Below are 20,629 nucleotides of genomic sequence, written 5' to 3'. Positions count from 1 at the left end.
ACACACAGAGATACAGAGATGCACACAGATACAGACATGCAGAGACACAGAGAAACAGACATACAGAGACACACACAGAGATACAGAGACACATAAATACACACGGAGACACACAGATACAGACACACAGAGACATACAGAGACACACACAGGTGCAGACATGCAGAGACACACAGCGACAGAGACACAGAGACATACAGAGATGCACACAGATACAGACACGCAGAGAACACAGATACACAGAGACACACACAGGTGCAGACACAGAGACAGAGACAGAGGCATACAGAGATGCACACAGATTCTGAGACACACACAGGTACACACATATATGGACACACACAGAGACACTCAGATACCCAGAGATACAGACACACAGACATAGATACAGACACGCAGATACAAACACACAGAGACACAGACTCAGAAACACAGATACACACACATGTACACAGAGACACACCCACAGAAGCAGATCCAGCATGCCCCCAGCTCCCACTTCCCATCCGCAAGTGTTTGCCACACCTCGGGTGGCCAGCGGCGTCTCAGGATCCACACTTTGGCTCCAGCATGGCCCCTCCCCCGGGCTAGTCCGTTACACCTGGTGGACCGCGTCTGCATCTGTGTCTCTGCATGTCTGGGGGTGGCCTGTGTTGGTCTCCAGCTCAGAGGTGTCCAGGGGCCTTGATGGCCTCACACGGTTCCCGCCCCCTGCTCCCGCTTTTACTTCTCACTCCTCGGTCCCAGCCCAGAGGTGGCCCCAGCACCCAAAGCCCTTAGTAATGCGTGTGACAGGCACGAGGCTACAGAACAAAACATTTATTTTTTCAGTTATTGTGCAAAGGTGGCCCCATGCATGCACCTCACATGGTTACCCTCTTCCTGGACCTGCTGTCATCCACTTTCTCAGGCAGGCTGTCTCCGCGCACTTCCTTACTCCGATTCTCCTTCAGGATGTAATTGTCGAGAATCAGCTGCCGAAGGCTGCTGTGATCCAGGGGCTGTTCCACTGCACCAAGACCAGGTTTGTGTGAGGTGCTGGGAAATCAAACCCAGGGCTGGGGCTTCCTTCCCAGTGACTCTGTCTCTCTGCCCAAGGCAGGGATGGCCAAGCCTGGTTTGGCATCCCTCCATAGCATTGGGGAGTGGAGCCTGGAAATTCTCAGGTTTCAAGGAGGGGAGAATGAACAGAAATATACTTCTCGGGGCTGCCCAGACAATGACTAGTTTTCCTCCCAGACAAGGATGTGACGAATATTTGGTTTAATGTTAAGGAGTTAGGGCCACCATGTGCAGTTGTTCAGGATGTGCACTACACAAAGACACTTAGAGGAGAGGGGTAGACAGATGGGTTGAAATCCAGCCCCCACTTGATTGCTGAGCCATAGCTACCCAGAAGGGGCACCTTTTCCTAATTAATCTACCCAAAAGTGGCCCCTCTTCTAATTCACACCTGTAGGCCATAGAGGCCAGTGGGCTGGGAGAAACTAAAGTTCATCGACATTCCCGTGAACAGAGGTGAAGACAGCATCCGTACATTTCCGACCTTGTGAGGACGACCCACCAGCAGCTCTGCCCACCTCTCCCCCCAGCCTTTTAGGAACTGAAAGGGTGGTGGAAGTTGTGCTGAGATGGGTGTCATCTGGCCTAGCTTTCACTCCTGCCGCATTTCAGTCTCTTCAGCTGAAACACACAGGATCTGTGTGTGTGCATGTGTGTACGCATGTGTTGTGTGCGTGTGTGTGTGCGCACATGTGCTTATTGGGGGTCTATCCCGCTCAGAGAAATGGCGGCAGCTTTTTAAAAATTGATTTTTTTCTCTACTTACTAAAGTCATGCAAGGTCATTGTAAGAGAAAATTTCAAACAATACAGAATTGTTTAACTTAGAAATGCAACATTATCTGCAAACCACCATCCACAATCATCCACTGTAACAGGTGGCTTATACACCTCTGGTTTTTTATGCATAATCTAGAAACCTTCCTCCTTCCCTTTCTCTCATCGCCCCTCCCTCCCTTCCTCCTCCTCCTCCTCCTCTTCCTGCCTCTGAGCCTTCCTCTTCTCTCCCTCTCCCTCCCCCTCTCTTAGATGTCTTATATCTCTTATTACGTATCAGAGTTGTGAAGTGCTGTCCTGTGCATTGTGAGATTTTTAGCAGCATCTTTGGCCACTAGATGACAGCAACACCATCACTTTCAGTTGTGACAACCAAAAATATCTTCAGATATTGCCAAATGTCCCATAAAGGGTAAATCACCCCTGACTGAGGACTACTGGCAAAGAAAAAATATATATAAACACACACACACACACATCTATATATACACATATACACACACTGCACATATACACACACACATCTATATATACACATATACACACACGCACATATATACACACACACACACATCTATATATACACATGTACACACATGCAATATATATACACACACATCTGTATATACACATATACACACACGCACATATATACACACACATCTATACATACACATGTACACACACGCAATATATATACACACACATCTGTATATACACATATACACACACGCATATATACACACATACACACATCTATATATACATATACACGCACATATACACACACACATCTATATATACACATATACACACACGCACATATATACACACACACACATCTATATATACACATGTACACACATGCAATATATATACACACACATCTGTATATACACATATACACACACACACCTATATATACACATACACACACGCACATACATATATACACACACATACACACATCTATACACATATACACACATGCACATATATACACGCATGTGTGTGCCTGTGTATTGCACGCATATGTAGAGAATGTTTTTCGAAAGATGGGATTATACAATACAGTACTTCTCAGGATGCCCAGAAAATTGTCGTGCAACTGACTGTTTTCCCTTTTGTCTTAATATCAAGGGCATCTTCCTAGTCTCTTCATATTGGCCCTATGCCTCATTTTTGGGGCTGCTTAGAATTCCACTGCATGGGTGGTTGAGCTGGACCTTATTTAACCAATCTCTAAGGGGTGGGCATTACACTTATTGCCAGTTTGGAGCTACAGTGAACAGCCTCCACTCCTCCACCTTTCACCTTCGACCCTTGAGTAAGTCCTTCTGGAAGGATCGGTTCCCATATATGTGGCCAAACTGCTCTCCAAAAAGCAGGTGAGGCCAATTTGATTCCCACCTTCAGAGTGAAGGCCTGGCTCTCTGCATGAGGGGGATGAGTGAGGTTCCACCTTGGAAAAGAAGAAGATCAATGGGCCAGTATTGGAAGAACCACGGTTGACCATTTCGCTTCTGGCATGGACCAGGTTGAAGCTGCTTCAACCGTGGGGTTAGGGGACAAAAATGGGGAGGGGCCAAGGATGGGTCCTAGAGGCACAATGGGTCAGGGAAAGGGAGGTCATAGGCGAGTGAGACTCAGGAGCATAGATAGGGTGAGCGTGAGACACAGAGTCTGGGAACTATGTCTACCCATAACTTGCCAATTTGTAAACTTTTGATATTTTAAGGTTCATTTTAAATGATCAAAAGGTAGTTTTGACTTTTAAAAATATCCAAAATAACTGAACTTCAGGATCTGTGTCACCCTAGCATCATAGAGAGAAAAGTCCCCAAGCAAATGATACCAAGTGACCACAGCCAAGAATGCACCTAAGGGAACTGGCAGGCCACAATGGCTCATAAAGAGGGGAAAACGAGGTTCAACAGTGCAGACCCCCTCGGGCGCCTGGACAAGGCCTCCCCAGACCTGAAGGCACAGGTTTCCCAGCAACCTGCACAGATTGAGAGAGAGAACTCACCATCATCCAACCTGTCGCCGAAGGGGTCAGCCCCCAGCACTGGGGGGATGACTTTGATGGGTTCTGGGGGCTTGAGGAGGGCAGAGCCACCCCAGAAAGGGTTGAGGAAGGGTGGCGTGATCTCAGCCTCTGCCCCTTCCATGTCCAGGATGCGCCTATAGGTCTCCAACAGCAGCAGGTCATTGGTCTTCTTTTCAATGATGGCTGGAGAACAAAAAGTAGGACCAAGATGGCTGCTGAGAGACCTAGACCTGGGGGCGCTGGGGGCTCTGGGGGTGGCGCCCCCACTGCAGGAGGTGGGGAGGAGCAGGAAGTACAGGAGGTGCGGGATCTGACCTCTGACAAGGACAAGGCTTTCTCCTGGGTGTCACCATGCATTCTCAACAGGACAACATCACTCCTCACCCTTAGAGGCTGAAATTTGGTTCTTGAGAGAAAAATAATTGACTTTTTTTGTTTTTGTTTTTGTTTTTGTAAACAAGGTCTGGCTCTGTTGCCCAGGCTGGAGTGCAGTGGCATGATCTTGGCTCACTGCGATCTCAAACTCCCAGGTTCAAGTGATTCTCCTGCTTCAGCCTCCCGAGTAGCTGCAACCAAAGACATATGACACCATGCCCAGCTAATTTTTGTATTTTTTGTAGACACCATGTCTGGCTGGTCTTGAACTCCTAGTCTCAAGTGATCCTTCTGTATCGGCCTCCCAAAGTGCTGGGATTACAGGCGTGAGCCATCGTGCCTGGCCTCTGACTTCTTAATGTATATAACACAGATACACACAGGACATAAGCAGACACACAGTATCTCAATGATATTAAAATATTATATTCATAAGGAGGGCAATTAGGAAAATACGTCTAGAGAGGCTCCTTAGCAGGATGATAACGAAAAGAAGGTTGAGAAACACCAGGTTACACTAAAAATTGGGAGCCCCACCTTAAACTCCTGATTTGCCCCAGTGCTCTCTGTTTCAAGTCTGCAGGCCTTTACTTATGCTGTTCCTTCTGCCAGAATGTCTTTCCCTACACACTTCCCTGAATAACCCCCTAGAGGTGTCTTAAAACACAGGTCAGGCCTCGCCACCTGCAGGAATGCTTTCCTGACCTGCCTCATTCAGGGGACATCCCCTTGCACTGTAGCTCCATAGCCCCATGCAGTCACAAGACATTCATTCATTCGCAAATGATTACTCAATGCCTACCACGCCATGCACTGTGCTAGACGCTAAGGATGCAATGGAGAAAAACAAAACAATGACAACACTAACAACAAAAATACAGTCCTTGCCCTACCAGAGCTTCAGTGTGTATGGAGGCATAGAGAGAAAGCCAAGTTCAACAATTGAACAGGTCACTAACAGGGAGCCCTCGCCATCCAGAGGTTCATTATCTGATTCAATAACTACTGGATTTGGGTATGTTTTTTGAATAAACCTCACACTGTCCAGACTGCTGCTATTCTATCTGAAAATCAGGGATCAAAAATATTACCATCCAGGCCAGGCACAATGGCTCACGCCTGTAATCCCAGCACTTTGGGAAGCTGAGGCAGGTGGATCACTTGAGGTCAGGAGTTCAAGACCAGCCTGGCCAACATGGTGAAACCCTGTCTCTACTGAAAAACAAAAATTAGGCCAGGCACAGTGGCTCACACCTGTAATCCCAGCACTTTGGGAGGCCAAGCCGGGTAGATCACTTGAGGTCAGGAGTTTGAGACCAGCATGGCCAACATGGTGAAACCGCATCTCTACTGAAAATACAAAAACTAGCTGGATGTGGTTGTGCAGGCCTGTAGTCCCAGCTACACGGGAGGCTGAGACAGGAGAATCACTTGAACCTGGGAGGCAGAGGTTGCAGTGAGCCGAGATGGTGCCACTACACTCCAGCCTGGGTGACAGAGCGAGACTCCGTCTCAAAAAAAAAGAAAAAAAATTAGCCGGGTGTAGTGTCAGGCACCTGTAATCCCAGCTACTTGGGAGGCTGAGCCACAGGAATCACTTGAACCTGGGAGGAAGAGGTTGCAGTGAGCCAAGATTGTGCCACTGAACTTCCACCTGGGCAACAGAGTGACACTCAAAAAATAATAAATAAATAAAAAATATTGGCATCCAAAATTTGCTATCATATCTTAGGAACCACATAGATCCAGACACTGAAAGCGACCTGTCCATAGAGACAAATTGGGTGAATGCTAAATACTAGGACTGCTATGAGAGGGAATAATAGTGGTGGCGGGAGGGGCACAGGCAGCTTCAGATGGGTAGGGACAGGGCAGCTTCAGTGCAGGGAGGACAATGAAACTGAGATCTGAGAATGTGAAGGAACTGGGCATGGGACAGGTCTTCCAGGAACAGCCTGTGCAAAGGCGCCGAGGTGGGAACAAGATGCAGGGGCAGCAGTGGGGGAGACTGGAAGGATCGAGAGGAGGATGCTGTGCCTGCAGGTGGTGAGCCAGGGACAGAGCAGGACAAGAGGAGATGAGAAATGTAAGCAAGGCCAGGCTAGGAAGAACCTGATAGGCTGTGTACAGAAAAAAGTCAACACAGCAGGGTGAGGCTTTCTCCTCTGAAAGCCTTGTTGACCAGGTCAGGCTTGGGCTGGCATCCGGGAACCTGGATTTCAGCAGGGTTCCCAACACCATTAATTGATAAGAGTGGCTCACCTGAATGGATAAAGAAAATGTGATGGCCGGGCATGGTGGCTCACGCCTGTAATCCCAGCACTTTGGGAAGCCAAGGCAGGTGGATCACCTGAGGTCAGGAGTTTGAGACCAGCCTGGCCAACGTGGTGAAACCCCATCTCTATTAAACATACAAAAATTAGCTGGGCATGGTGGCAGGCACCTGTAATCCCAGCTACTAAGGAAGCTGAGACAGGAGAATAACTTGAACTCAGGAGGCAGAGGTCGCAGTGAGCCGAGATCACGCCATTGCACTGCAGCCTGGGTGACAAGAGCGAAATTCCGAAAAAAGAAAGAGAGAGAGAGAGGGAAGGAAGGAAGGAAGGAAGGAAGGAAGGAAGGAAGGAAGGAAGGAAGGAAGGAGAAAAAAAAAAGGAAGAAAGAAAGAAAGAAAATGTGGTACATATCCACGATGGAGTACTATTCAACCACCAAAAAAGAATGAGATCCTGTCATTTGCAACAACATGGATGGAACTGGAGGTCATTATGTTAAGTGAAATAAGCCAGGTACAGAAAGACAAACTTCGCATGCTCTCACTTATTTGCAAGATGAAAAACTCAAAACAATGAACACATGGAGATAGAGAGTGGAAGGATGGTTATCAGAGGCTGGGAAGGGCAGTGGCAGGTAGGAGGGAGGTGGGGATGGTTAATGAATACAAAAACCAGAAAGAATGAATAAGACTGGGCACAATGGCTCATGCCTGTAATCCCAGCACTTTGGGAGGCCCAGGCAGGGGGATGACTTGAGTACAGGGGTTCGAGCCCATCCTGGGCAACATGGCGAGACCCCATTTCTACAAAAAAATAAAAAATAAAAATAAATAAATAGATAAAAGAATGAGTAACATCTAGTATTTGATAGCACAACAGGGTGACTATAGTCAAAATAATTTAACTGTACATTTAAAAATAACTAAAAGAGTATAACTGAATTGTTTGTAACACAAAAGATAAATGCTTGAGGGGATGGATGTCCCATTTTCCATGATTTGATTGTTGTGAACTGCATGCCTGTATCACATCTCATGTACCTCACAAAATACACACCTACTATGTACCCACAAATTTTTTTTTAATTTTTTAAAAGAGTGTCTCACCCTGCCTAATTTGCACAATATGGTTTATCACATGGTTCACACTAACATGTCGCTTTGCTAATTTTGTTCTGTACCCTTTTACTGTAATAAATCGTAGCCATATGTGTGACTATATACTGCGTCCTGGGAGTCCTCTAGCAAATCACTGAATGTGGCCAGGAGGATAGAATGGGTTTGGGGAACCTCCCAAACATAGAGTGTATTAAGAATATGATGTTTGGCTGGGCATGGTGGCTCACGCCTGTAATCCCAGCACTTTAGGAGGCCAAGGTGGGTGGATCATGAGGTCAAGAGATCATGGACCATCCTGGCCAACCTGGTGAAACCCCATCTCTACTAAAAATACAAAAATTAGCAGGGCATGGTGGTATGTGCCTGTAATCCCAGCTATTCAGGAGGCTGAGGCAGGAGAATCACTTGAACCAGGGGGTAAGAGGTTGCAGTGAGCTGAGATCATGCCACTGCATTCCAGCCTGGGCAACAGAGTGAGACTCCACCTCAAAGAAAAAAAAAAAAAAAAAAAAGAATCTGAGGTTTAATTCAAGGAGCAGTGGAAGCCATTCATTCCAAATTGTCAGGATCTGTGCAGGTATGTCCCTCCCTGTCCACTTTGAGCTTAGGGTCAATGCCTAGAAATGTATGTGATTGTTAATAGATTTGCTACATGCCAGGCACTACTCTGAGCACTTTATTTCTTCCTTTCTAATCTGTGTGCCTTTTATTTCTTTTTTCTGCTTTATTGCATTGGCTAGGGCCTCCAGTACAGCACTGAATAGGCATGGTGACAGCACACAGACATCCCTTCCTTGTTCCTGATCTTAGTAGAGACAGGGTTTCACCATGTTAGCCAGGATGGACTCGATCTCCTGACCTCGTGATCCTCCCACCTCGGCCTCCCAAAGTGCTGGGATTACAGGCTTGAGCCACCGCGCCCGGCTGAGAGTTTTCTTTTTTAAGATCATGAACGGATGTTGAATTTTATCAAATGCTTCTTCTGCATTTATTGAGGTGATAATATCATTTTTCTCAAATAACTATATATTTATTTAAGCCTCCCAACAGTCTTATGAGGTAGATACTGGGTTTACACCCATTTTTTTTTTTTAAACTGAAGGCATTAAAAGAGACCCCTTTTTGTAGATCAAAAATCTGAAGCACAGTGAGATTCAGAAACCTGCCCTGGCCAGGTACAGTGGCTTATACTTGTAATCCCAGCACTTTGGGAGGCCAAGGAGGGCAGATCACTTGAGCAAAGGAGTTTGAGACCAGCCTGGGCAATGTGACAAGATCCTGTCTCTACAAAAAATACAAAAAATTAGCCGTGCATGGCAGCACATGCCTGTAGTCCCAGGTACTTGGGAGGCTGAGGTGGGAGGATTGCCTGAGCCCAAGAGGTTGAGACTGCAGTGAGCCTTGATTGCACCACTGCACTCCAGCCTGGGCAACAGAGCAAGACTCTGTCTCAAAAGAAACAAAGCCAAAAACAAAGCTGTTCAAGGCTCCAGAGCTAGTAACTGTAGACCCAGGATTCGAACCCAGGCAGGCTGGCTTTAGTGCCCACACACTTCACCACCAAGCTCACTACTCCATAAGAGCAAGTCCTCATGCCCAGTCACAGAAAGTTCTGGAAATGTTTCCTAAGACTCCAACGGGCCCCAGCCTGACTCACCAAAATACTGCGGAAGGTTGATGTCGGTGACTTTCCCCGTCTCCCCTAACTGCACCAGGATCTTGGTGGCATCACAGTTAATCTTCTTGAACAGTTTCTCCACTGAGTTCTTGAGTAGATCCAAAGTCTTGCTGACCTCCCTGTACTTGCTCTCATACATATCTGCCTCCTCCGTGGTCTTCCTCAGTTTATCCTGGTGGCAGACCCCAATTCCCACCTGCTCAGGAAGACTTTCGGTGGGCAGCGTGTTTGGGACCCTCTGGGGTCAGGGTCTCCAAACTGCAGGTTTTCAAACCTCTGAGGGCGCATGAGATCAATTAAATGGGTTTCCATCGAATTTTGAAGAAATAAAATAAAATAGGATGGCAAAGAAAGGAAGAGAAAATACTAGTGTACATTGAGAGTCATAAGGGTAAATATTGTTCAATGTAAGTTTTGCTTCACTTATGTGTGTGTGTGTGTCTACATGTCTACAGGATTACGAATTTTTTTTTTTTTTTTTTTTTTTTGAGACAGAGTCTCACTCTTTTACCCAGGCCAGAGTGCAGAGGCATGATCTCAGCTCACTGCAACCTCTGCCTCCCAGGTTCAAGCAATTCTTATGCTTCAGCCTCCCAAGTAGCTGGGATTACAAGCAGGTGCCACCACGCTAACTTTTTTACTATTATTATTATTTTTTTAGTAGAGACACAGGCTTGTCTCAAATTGCTGACCTCAAGTGATCTGCCCATGTTGGCCTCCCAAAGTGCTGATATTACAGGCATGAGCCACCATGCCCAGCCTACAATATTTTTTAAAAGCTGTTGACTCTCTCTTTTTTTTTTTTTGAGACAAGGTGTCGCTCTGTGCTGGAGTACAGTGCCCCAATCTCAGCTCACTGCAGCCTCAGCTTCCTGGGCTCAAGCAATCCTCCCACCTTAGCCTCCAGAGTAGCTGGGACTACAGGCATACACCACCATGCCCAGCTAATTTTTGTATTTTTTTAGAGATGGGGTTTTGCCATGTCACCAGGCTGGTCTCAAAGTCTCGAACTCCTGGATTCCAGCAATCCTCCCACTTTGGCCTCCCAATGTGCTGGGATTACAGGCATGAGCCTCCTTGCCCAGCCAGTTCACTCGTTTTTTAAAAAATGGTGGTCCACCTGAGGCCAGAAGTTCAAGACCATCCTGGCCAACATAGCAAAACCCTGTCTCTACTAAAAATACAAAAATTAGCTGGGCATGGTGGCGCATGCCTGTAATTCCGGCTGCTGGGGAGGAGGCAGGAGAATCGCTTGAATCCAGGAGGCGGAAGTTGAAGCGAGCCGAGATCATGCCACTGCACTCCAGTTTGGGCGACAGAGCGAGACTATCTCAAAAAAAAAGGTGGTCCACAGGAAGAAATACATTGCAGCCAACACATACAAACATACATACGTATGTTGTGTATGTAGATTTATTCATATTATCTAATCAAATGAATATAAAAGTTTCACAAATCAATTTTTTTAAAAAATACAGTTGGGGGTCTTGCTCTGTCACCCAGGCTGGAGTGCAGTGGTGTGATCACAGCTCACTGCAGCCTTGAACTCCTGGACTCAGGTGATCCTCCTGCCTCAGCCTCTTGAGCAGATGGGACGACAAGCATGCAATACCACACCCAGTTAAGTTTTTGGGTTTTTTTTTAAATTTTGTAGAGATGGGATTTTGATGGGATCCAGACTGGTCTTGAACTCCTGAGCTCAAGCAATCCTCCCACCTCAGTCTCCCAAAGTGCTGGGATTACAGGTGTGAGCCACTGTGCCAGTTCAAATCAATATTCTTTTTAATTTTTATTTTTTAATAAAATTAGAGACAACATCTCACTATGCTTCCCAAGCTGGTCTCAAACTCCTGGGCTCAAATGATCCTCCTGCCTCAGCCTCCCAAAGTTCTAGGATTAACAGATGTGAACCACCGCACCCAGCCTCAAATCAATATTGTTATTATATGTTCTAATATTTTCTCTTCTGTTCTATCTCACTATTTTAAAATGTTGGTTACCATCCAATAAACTGATTTTGCCATTCACAGTTTAAAACACATTGCCCTAGCCCAGTGGTTCTTTAAGAGTGGTCCCAGGACAAGCAGCATCAGCTTCACCTGGGAACTTATTAGAAATGCATATTCTTGGGACCCACCTCCATCTTAATCAAAGGCCCTGGGGTGGACCAGGCCACCTGGGTTTTAGCAAGCCTCCCGGTGATCCTGGTGCACAGTCAAGTCTGAGAGCCTCTGCCAGCCCGTTGGATCTCAACCTTGGCTTCACACTGGTATCACCTGGGAACTTTAAACCTGCTTGCTGCCCAACCCCACCCTCAACGATTCAGTCTTAATTGGCCTGAGGTGCAGCCTGGGCATCTGGGAGTTCTCATTAAAGCCTCCCAGGTGATTGTGACGTGCAGTTGGACTGAGGATCACTGTTCTAGGGTATTTCCTTCACTGATTCCTGCCTCTCCCTCAGAGATCTCAGCTTACAAAGGTGAACTGGACCCTGGATGAACCGGCTCCATTCCCGCAGGTGAACTCTGCACGCACCATCCCGGATAATGATCCCACAGGGTCGGCCCTATTCACACCCCCATTTTGCAGGTGAGAAAACTGAGGCTCCGAGGCACACAGTCAGGAGAAGGAAGCCAGGAAGTGAACTCGGCAGCACATCAGATGGCTTCCTGCATCCGGCTACTAGAATGTTTAGTTCCCAGGGCTGCAAATTTCCCATATGACAACAAGAGTGGCCCTCTCTAAAGGTGCATTAGGCCAGGCATGGTGGCTTATGCCTGTAATCCCAGCACACTGGGAGGCTGAGGTGGGAAAGTCACTTGGCCTGGGAGGTCGAGGCTGCAGTGAGCTGTGATCGCACCACTGCACTCCAGCTTGGGTGACAGACCAAGACCCTGTCTCAAAAAATAAATTATAATAAAAGTGCATTTTAAAAATCACGTTTTTAAAAAAATCACAGGATTCATTTTTTAAAAGTCAATGTTAAGCTTGATGTGCTGGTGATAATATGTGTCTAGCTCCTAAAATATTCCAGGTATCTTACACACATCATCTGAACTCAGCCTCATAATCGGCCTAGTTTTCAGATGAGGAATGTTGAGGTCAGAGAAGAAAAGTGAACTCATGTTTAGCTTCCCTGTACCAAGTTCATCCAAAGGCTTGACCTTGAGCTCAACTCTACTTGGGCAATGATTTAGTAACAAAGTAAGGGTGACTTACCAGTTTTTCTGGCTCACATAACAACAATAATAATAGCTACAATGTACAACTGTCTGCATTGCAGTGTGTCAAATGTACACATGTGTGATGTTATTCAACCTTCACAGCCCTAAGAAGTAGGTATGATTATTATCCCCATTTTACAGATGAGGAAACTGAGGTTCAGAGAGGTTGAGTCACTACCCCAAAGTCACACAGCTAGGAAGTGACTTTTCTGCAAGTCATAGCCAGGTTCCCAGAGCTTGGTTGCTTAATTACTATGCAAAACCCTCCCATGATGGATGTGGTCCCACCATTTCTCCCAAAGGGGAAGGAGAAGATGAAATAAAGAGTTTCAAGAATAGAGCAGGTGGAAGTGCTCTTTAGCAGGGGGTAGGAAATATCTGTGAGATCGTTGCTATCAAGACTAATTCCGGCCAGGCACAGTGGCTCACGCCTATAATCCCAGAACTTTGGGAGGCCAAAGCGGGCAGATCACCTAAGGTCAGGAGCTGGAGACTAGCCTTGCCAACATGGTAAAAACCCGTCTCTACTAAAAATACAAAAAATTAACGGGGTATGGTAGCATGCACCTGTAATCCCAGCTACTCGGGAGGCTGAGGCAGGAGAATCGCATGAACCTGGGAGGTGGAGGTTGCAGTGAGCCAAGATCGTGCTACTGCACTCCAGTCTGGGCGACAGAGTGAGACCTCGTCTCAAAATAGATAGGTAGGTAGGTAGGTAGGTAGATAGATAGATAGATAGATAGATAGATAGATAGATAGATAAGATAGAGAGATAGAACAATAAATTAAAAATTAAAGTTATCTCGGCATGGTGGTGGGCACCTATAATCCCAGCTACTCGGGGGCTGAGGCAGGAGAATCGCTTGAACCTGGGAGGTGGACGTTGCAGTGAGCCGAGATCACGCCACTGCACTCCAGCCTGGGTGACAGAGCGAGACTCCGTCTCAAAAAATAAATAAATAAATAAAATAAAATAAAATAAAATAAAATAAAAATATAGAAGACCAATTATCCTGCTTAGAGTATCTGCATTTGAAAAGAAGCCCCTCAAAGTCATGCTAAAGCCAAAGCAACAAAAAGCTAGCGGAGGGGCTTCAGGCAGAGGCTGGTGAGATGTTTGGGGTTGCCTGATCAACCTCTTCCAAACACCAAGATGTGAGGGGCACCAGTCTCAACCCCAACAAAAGTCTGGATTCTGGGTGGCTCCGAGTGAAGGATGTGGGCCCCCAGGCATCTGCCCAGCTTGGGGAGGGTCTCTGTGGATCTGGACCGTGCCTGGAACCCTGTTATTCCCCATACCCAGATATCCAGGAGATGCTGCTCTGAGCACCTCAATGGGCAGCATGTGCTTTGCTGCCATCCAGTGGCCCAGAGGAGAATAACACTCTGGTGGCCATCCCCGTCTCCCAGGTGCGTGTCAGACAGAATAAAAGCAGAAAACAGCCACAAAGAAGGGAAGAGAAATGACTCCGGAGGGCAGTTCTCAGGTCTTTGTCAGACATATGCTATCCACTCTCTCCTTATACCTCAGTAACAAAACTCTGATTGTATTTGTGGCAATGTGACCAACTAAAAGTTACATTTCCAAACCTCTCTTGCAATAGGGGTGGCCAATGAAGTGTAAATACAGAAGTCATTGACTGAGACTTCTGGGAAAGCACTTTTAAGCTGGCTGACTCTGCTAGTGAGGGCTTTTTTTTTTTTTTTTTTTTTTTTCTGCAGCTCCCACTTTCTTCCTATCTGGAATGTATATGCGATGGCTGGATCTGTGGAAGCTACGATGCAACCATGAGGTGCCCTTGGTATGTAAGTCACACACTAAGGATGGCAAAACAGAAAGACAGATGGCGCCCAGGTCACTGATGACATCATAAAGGTGCCAAACCAGCCCTGAAGTGCCTATTTCCAGACTTTTTTTTTTTTTTTTTGAAACAGGGTCTCACTCTGTCACCCAGACTGGAGTGCAGTGACATGATCTCGGCTCACTGCAACCTCCACCTCCCAGGCTTAAGCGATTCTCCTGCCTCAGACTCCCGAGTAGCTGGGATTACAGGTGTGTGCCACTACCGCCCGGCTAATTTTTGTATTATTAGTAGAGACGGGGTTTCACCAGGGTGGCAGACTTACTTCTTAAAGTAAATAAACTTGTGTCTACTTAAACCACTATTATTTGGAGTCCCTATTATTAGCAGCTGAATAAAACTCAAAACTTATACAATATCCCAGCTCCTTGATGTTGGTCAAGTGACTTAACTTCTGTGAACCTTAGCCTCTGCATCTGTAAAACGGTGAGATCAACAGCACCTGCCGTCAGGAGTCAATGAAAGTGCAGGCCAAGCTCTGAGCCCGGCGCCTCGTACATGGTAATTACTCCAGAAATGTGTGTATTTGCTATTACTGATTGAGAACAGGGCACAGGCAGGACAAGGGGAAGAAAGAAGGAAAGAGGCGGAGATCCATGTGGAAGGAGCCCATCGGGGATGAAATTGCAGGCCCAAGAGCCAGGGCTGGACTCCCTGAAATGGGGGAGCCTTTAGGATGGATGAAGGGACAAAATTCTACAATGACATTGTAGTAGAGGCTGCCCAGGACAAAACATCAGGACACGTATGTATATGATCCAGGCCAGCCTCGAGTCACAGGGCAGACCTCTTATTGCTCCTGAGAATCAGCTGGCCGATGCCCAATGGACAGACAGACAGAAGCTCCCTTCGGACACAGAGACAGACAACAAAAGCTCCCGCATCCCTCCCTCCCGATCCTGGTCTCACCTCCAGCTGTCTCAGGGCAGAGCGGCTGTCATCGTGGGACGATTGCTGCTGGGATCGCAAGAGAATGATCTCGTCCTGCCCGGAAGAGAACAAGACCATGAGGAAAAGCGGGCTCATCCCTCCCCACTGCTCCCAAAAATAAGCGTGCTCCTCAAAGAGTCGATGAGGATTTCAATGATCCGTTTCAAAGAGCCCCGAACTCCTGGGCCCCTCTTATGCCCATGGGGTTATTTTTTTTTCTTCTGACGTTTCTTAAGTAAAAGGAGGGTGAGAGCATGAAACGGGGTAGGAGGGGTGAGTCAGCCTTTCTTTTTTTTGAGATGAAGTCTTGATGCGATGTCCAGGCTGGAGTGCAATGGTGCAATCTTGGCTCACTGCAACCTCCTCCATCTCCCAGGTTCAAGCGATTCTCCTGCCCCAGCCTCCTAAGTAGCTGGGACTACAGGCACGCACCACCATGCCCAGCTTTTTGTATTTTTACTAGAGACGGGGCTTCACCATATTGGCCAGGCTGGTCTTGAATTCCTGCCCTCAGGCGATCCGCCCACCTCGGCCTCTTCTGGAATATTCCAGAACAACACAGTCAATAGAATGTTCTGTTCTGATGGTAATGTCCTATCCGCCCTAATACTGTAGTCACTAGCCACGTGGTGCTGAGCATGTGAAATATGACTGGCGCCACTAGGAACTAATTTTTCTTTTTTTTCTTTTTTCTTTTTATAGAGATGGGGTCTCACTATGTTGCCTGGGCTGGTCTCAAACTCCTACACTCAAGAAATCCTCCTGCCTCAGCCTCCCAGAGTGCTGGGATTACAGGCATGAGCCACCGTGCCCAACCTCTGATGAATTAATTTTTAGATATTATTTAATTTCAGCTAATGTAACTGAAAAAGCCACACGTGGCTGGTGGCTATGGTGTTGAACAGCGTGGCTGTGGAGCAGGAGTTCTCAAACCTGAGCATACTCTCCAGAGTCACCTGGAGGCTTGTGAAAATGCGGAATGCCAGGCCCCAAGCCCAGGGCTTCTGATTCTGTCCGTCTGGGTGGGGCCTAAGAATGTGCACTTCTAACAAGTTCTCCGGTGATGCTGCCACTGCTGTCCCGGGGACCAGCTTTGAGAACCACTGGGCTTAAACCATGTGCCCTGATAGAAAAAGGCACACACCTTTCGACTGAGCAATCTCATGCCTAGGAGTCTGTCCCATGGAGACAACAGAACAGGTCGGCAAAGGTGGACCCTCAGGGCTGTCTGTTGTATTCTTGTTTAGTGGCCCCCAGTTGGGGACAATCCACATGTCTACTGATAGGGGGTCAGTTAATGATGGCACATTCATAACACAGGGAGAGGGTCTTAAGTTAAAACATGGCTCAATGCAGATTCCTGGCCCATCCACAGAGAAGCTAGGTCTGTAGGTGTGTGGAGGGGGGTGGTTCTAGGGAATGTGCTTTTCTTTTTCTTTTTCTTTTTTTTTTTTTAGAAAGGGTCTCTCTCTGCCTCCCAGGCTGGAGTACTGTGGCGTAATCACGGCTCAATCACGGCTCACTGAAGCCTTGACTGCGATCCTCCCATCCCATCTCAGCCTCTCAAGCACTTGGGACCACAGGCACATGCCTAATGTTTAAAAAAATTTTCTGTAGACATGGAGTCTCACTGTGTTACCCAGGTTGGTCTTGAACTCCTGTGCTCAAGCAATCTTCCTGCCTCAGCCTCCCAGCGTGCTGGGATTACAGGTGTGAGCCACTGTGCCTGGCCAGGAGTGCATTTTTCTGGTTTTTGGTTTGTTTATTTGTTTGTTTAAGACAAGCTCTCGCTCTTTTGCCCAGGCTGGAGTGCAGTGGTGTGATCTCAGCTTACTGCAACCTCTGCCTCTCCGGTTCAAGTGATCCTCCCATCTCAGCCTCCTGAGTAGCTGGGACTGCAGGCACGAGCCACCACGCCCAGCCTGGAATGTTCATTTTTAAGAAGCATCTTGTGATTCTGTACTACAGAGCAGCTACGGTCTCCAGAAGCCATTTAAAAACACACAGTGCACTGGGCATGGTGGCTCACGCCTGTTATCCCAGTGCTTTGGGAGGCCAGGGCGGGCAGATCTCTTGAGCCCAGGAGTTCGAGACCTGCCTGGGAAATATGGTGATATCCCATCTCTACAAAAAAATATAAAAATTAGCCAGGTATAGTGGTGCACGCCTGTAGTCCCCAGATACTCGGAAGGCTGAGGTAGGAGAATCCCTTGAACCCAGGAGACGGAGGCTGCAATGAGCCGAGATCCCACCACTGCACTCCAGCCAGGAGACCGCAACAGACCCTGTAAAAAAAAAAAAAAAAAAAAAAAGGAGAAAAAAAATAGAAGATGTTGGGAGGTATCTATGGTAAATCGTTGGGAAACAAAAGGTTTACAAAACAGCATGAACTGTCTAGTATGATCTAGTACTAAAAATTGGCTTGTAAATGGGCGTGTGTGTCTGTGTGTGCACACGTGTAACCACAGACTGCCTTCATAAAGCAGTGTCAAGAAAATGTTAATTATCTCCAGGTAATGATATCTTGGTGACTTTTAATTTTTCTTTATGTTTTTCTGAATTGCCTACACTTTCCCACAGGTGTATAATAATATATTTATACAATTTGGAAAATTCTGCAAAGAACAAATACAAACCCAAATCAGGAAGAATCCCATCTCCTAACATAGTATTGCTTCATGTTTTTGGTAAGAGCTCTTTCTTGCTTTTTTCCCACCTGTAAAGATTAGAAGGCTCATCTCCTTTAATTTTTAAATTTTTATAATTTTTCTTTGAGACAGGGTCTTGCTCTGTTGCCCAGGCTGGAGTGCAGTGGTACAATCTTGGTTCACTACAGTCTCGACCTCCCAGGCTCAAGCAATCCTCCCACTTCAGCCTCCTGAGTAGCTGGGACTACAGGCACATACCATCACACCCAGCTAATTTCTTTTTGTGTTTTGTATTTTTTGTAGAGATGGGGTTTCGCCATGTTGCCCAGGCTGGTCTCAAACTCCTGTGCTCAAGTGATCTGCCCATCTCAGCCTTCTAAAGTCCTGGAAATTTTTAATTTTTTAAAAAGCAAGAAAGAACTCTACCAAAAAGATGAAACAATGCTATGTCCATGTGATAGAATTATTCCTGATTTGGGGGTGGTATTTATACTTTTTAGTATTTTCCAAATTGTGAAAAAAAATTCTAATCAGAAAAAAATATATTATTTTGGAAAAAAAACAGAAAGGAAGTGAGTCTTCCCAACTTTACAGGGCAGGGGTGGGGTGGGGGATCTCTACCAAAAAGATGAACCAATGCCATATCCAGGTGATGGGATTCACATTGAGACTTTTTAGTAGTTTGCAAATTGCATCAATAACCTGAGTCGGTGGCACCACTCCCCTGCTTGGAGATCTCCCATGGCCCCTACTTCTCGGAGAAATGGCCAAAACCTCTTCCGGAAATGTGCCCAGCAGCCCTCACCTCCCAGATTCATCCCCTCTCCCTCCCATATCTCTCTCTGCGTGCCAGACACGCTGGCCTGCTTGCAAGCTGCGTCAGAGCCTTTGCGTGTGCTGTTTCCTCCACCTGGAGCGTTCTTCCCCAGAGATCTGGACAGCTCAATCCCTCACCTGTAAGTTCGCCCAGATCTTAACTTCCCAACTGCCCGGGGCCCACAACCGGCTCCAAAACCCGTCTTACGCTGCGCTACTTCATCTTGTTACCCACACTGCATCTCCCTTTCTAACTTATTCTATAATGTGCGTAAGTATTGGGCTTGTTGCTTATTGTCTGTTTCTCCCTGCCAAAACAGCAGTTCTGTGAGGGCTGAACTTTTTGTCATCCTGTTCACTGTCACATTATCAGGGTCTAGAGCAGTGCCTGGAATACAGTACATGCTCAATAAATACTTGCTGGATGAATGAATAATCAAAAGGACATTTGCTTCAATCAGGTACACAACTTTATATGGTAATAACTATATAAAGTTTTACATTTTAAAAGCACAACAATTGACACCAGCCTAGGCAACACACTGAAACCTCATCTCTACAAAAAATACAAAAATTAGCTGGGTGTGGTGGTGTACGCCTGTAGTCCCAGCCACTCTGGAGGCTTAGATGGGAGGATTGCTTTGAACCCTGCTTAGATTGAGGCTGGAGTGAGCCAAGATCAAGCCACTGTACTCCAGCCTGGGTGACAGTGTGAGATCCTGCAAAAAAAGAAGAAAGAAAAAGAAAGATAGAGAGGAAGAAAAAGGAAAGAAAGAAGGCAGGCAGGCAGGCAGGCAGGCAGGCAGGCAGGCAGGAAGGAAGGGAGGGCCAAGAAATAAAAAAGTTGGAAGTTAGAAGGAAATATTTCAGAATGTCACCAGTGATTGTCTCAGGCAATGGGATAGTGGGTGGTTTAAAATTCCTTCCATCTTTAGTTGCTTTCCAGATTTTCTACAGTGAGCATATCTTTGTCCTATAACATTTTTTGCAAAATTAAGTCTTACCATTGGAAATCAGTGCTCTCTGGACTTATTCAACAGGCATTTGCAGCTCTATTTGAGCCCAAAAAGGCACAGTTCTGTAACCTTAACAAACAGCTTGGAAGCTATTGTTCTGGTCCAAACATCACTCTACAGATGGGGAAACTGAGGCCCACAGAGGGCAGCGCTTACCCATCTTAGACACATTTGTCATGACCCTAAGGAAGAGGGTCCCCTTATGAGGAGTGGGGAAAATCAAGGCCAAGTCAGCTCAGGAATATTTTCTATCAGGTCAGGATATCCAGCCGGGGTCCTCACACACTCTGCTAGGGCTTGTCCTCAATGTCCCACTGGGGCCCAAGAATTCAGGGTCTTGCCCACTTCCAGGCGGGCCCGCAAAGACCTTCCCTGCGATACCGCAAATGGCCGCCAGAGGGCAGTGGTGACGCGCCTGAACCTCAGCAACTTAAAGGCCCGCTAACCTCTGCGGGCCCCGGAGCGCTTCGGTCCCGCTTGTCTCTGTGAGCTAAGAGGGAGCCAATGGCTCCGTTTGTAGGAACTCGGATTCCCGCGGGAATGTGGGCGGGAGGAGTCAGATCTGATTTTCCAAGAGAAACCAGAAATTCAGAGTTTCATGTGGAATATCCTGGTTTTTAAATCACTGCCACTAAGAATTTAACAACTTGGGGAGGTGGAGGAAACCAAACGAAACTAAAACAGAAGGCTGGGGCCGGGCGCGGTGGCTCACGCCTATAATCCCAGCACTTTGGGAGGCCGAGGCGGGCGGATCACGAGGTCAAGAGATTGAGACCAGCCTGGCCAACATGGTGAAACC

The 20,629-nt window shown here is 46.8% G+C and overlaps 1 protein-coding gene across 1 annotated transcript in view; it reads right to left on the bottom strand.

The window, feature by feature from the left end:
- Positions 1-804: 804 nt before the first annotated feature.
- Positions 805-20,629, bottom strand: part of CCDC63 (coiled-coil domain containing 63) — a 62,366-nt gene continuing 42,541 nt past the window's right edge. The window contains exons 8-11 of the mRNA XM_011997877.1: positions 15,330-15,404; positions 9,315-9,507; positions 3,868-4,071; positions 805-1,009 (exon numbers count right to left, since the gene is read on the bottom strand). Of these exons, the coding sequence (XP_011853267.1) occupies positions 864-1,009; positions 3,868-4,071; positions 9,315-9,507; positions 15,330-15,404 (618 nt within the window). The 3' untranslated portion in view covers positions 805-863. The remainder of the gene's footprint in view (positions 1,010-3,867; positions 4,072-9,314; positions 9,508-15,329; positions 15,405-20,629) is intronic.

The sequence above is a fragment of the Mandrillus leucophaeus genome, unplaced genomic scaffold (genome assembly GCF_000951045.1).
Source record: "Mandrillus leucophaeus isolate KB7577 unplaced genomic scaffold, Mleu.le_1.0 Scaffold55, whole genome shotgun sequence".
Classification (NCBI taxonomy): Eukaryota; Metazoa; Chordata; class Mammalia; order Primates; family Cercopithecidae; genus Mandrillus; species Mandrillus leucophaeus.
This window is presented reverse-complemented; position numbering and strand designations above follow the sequence as displayed.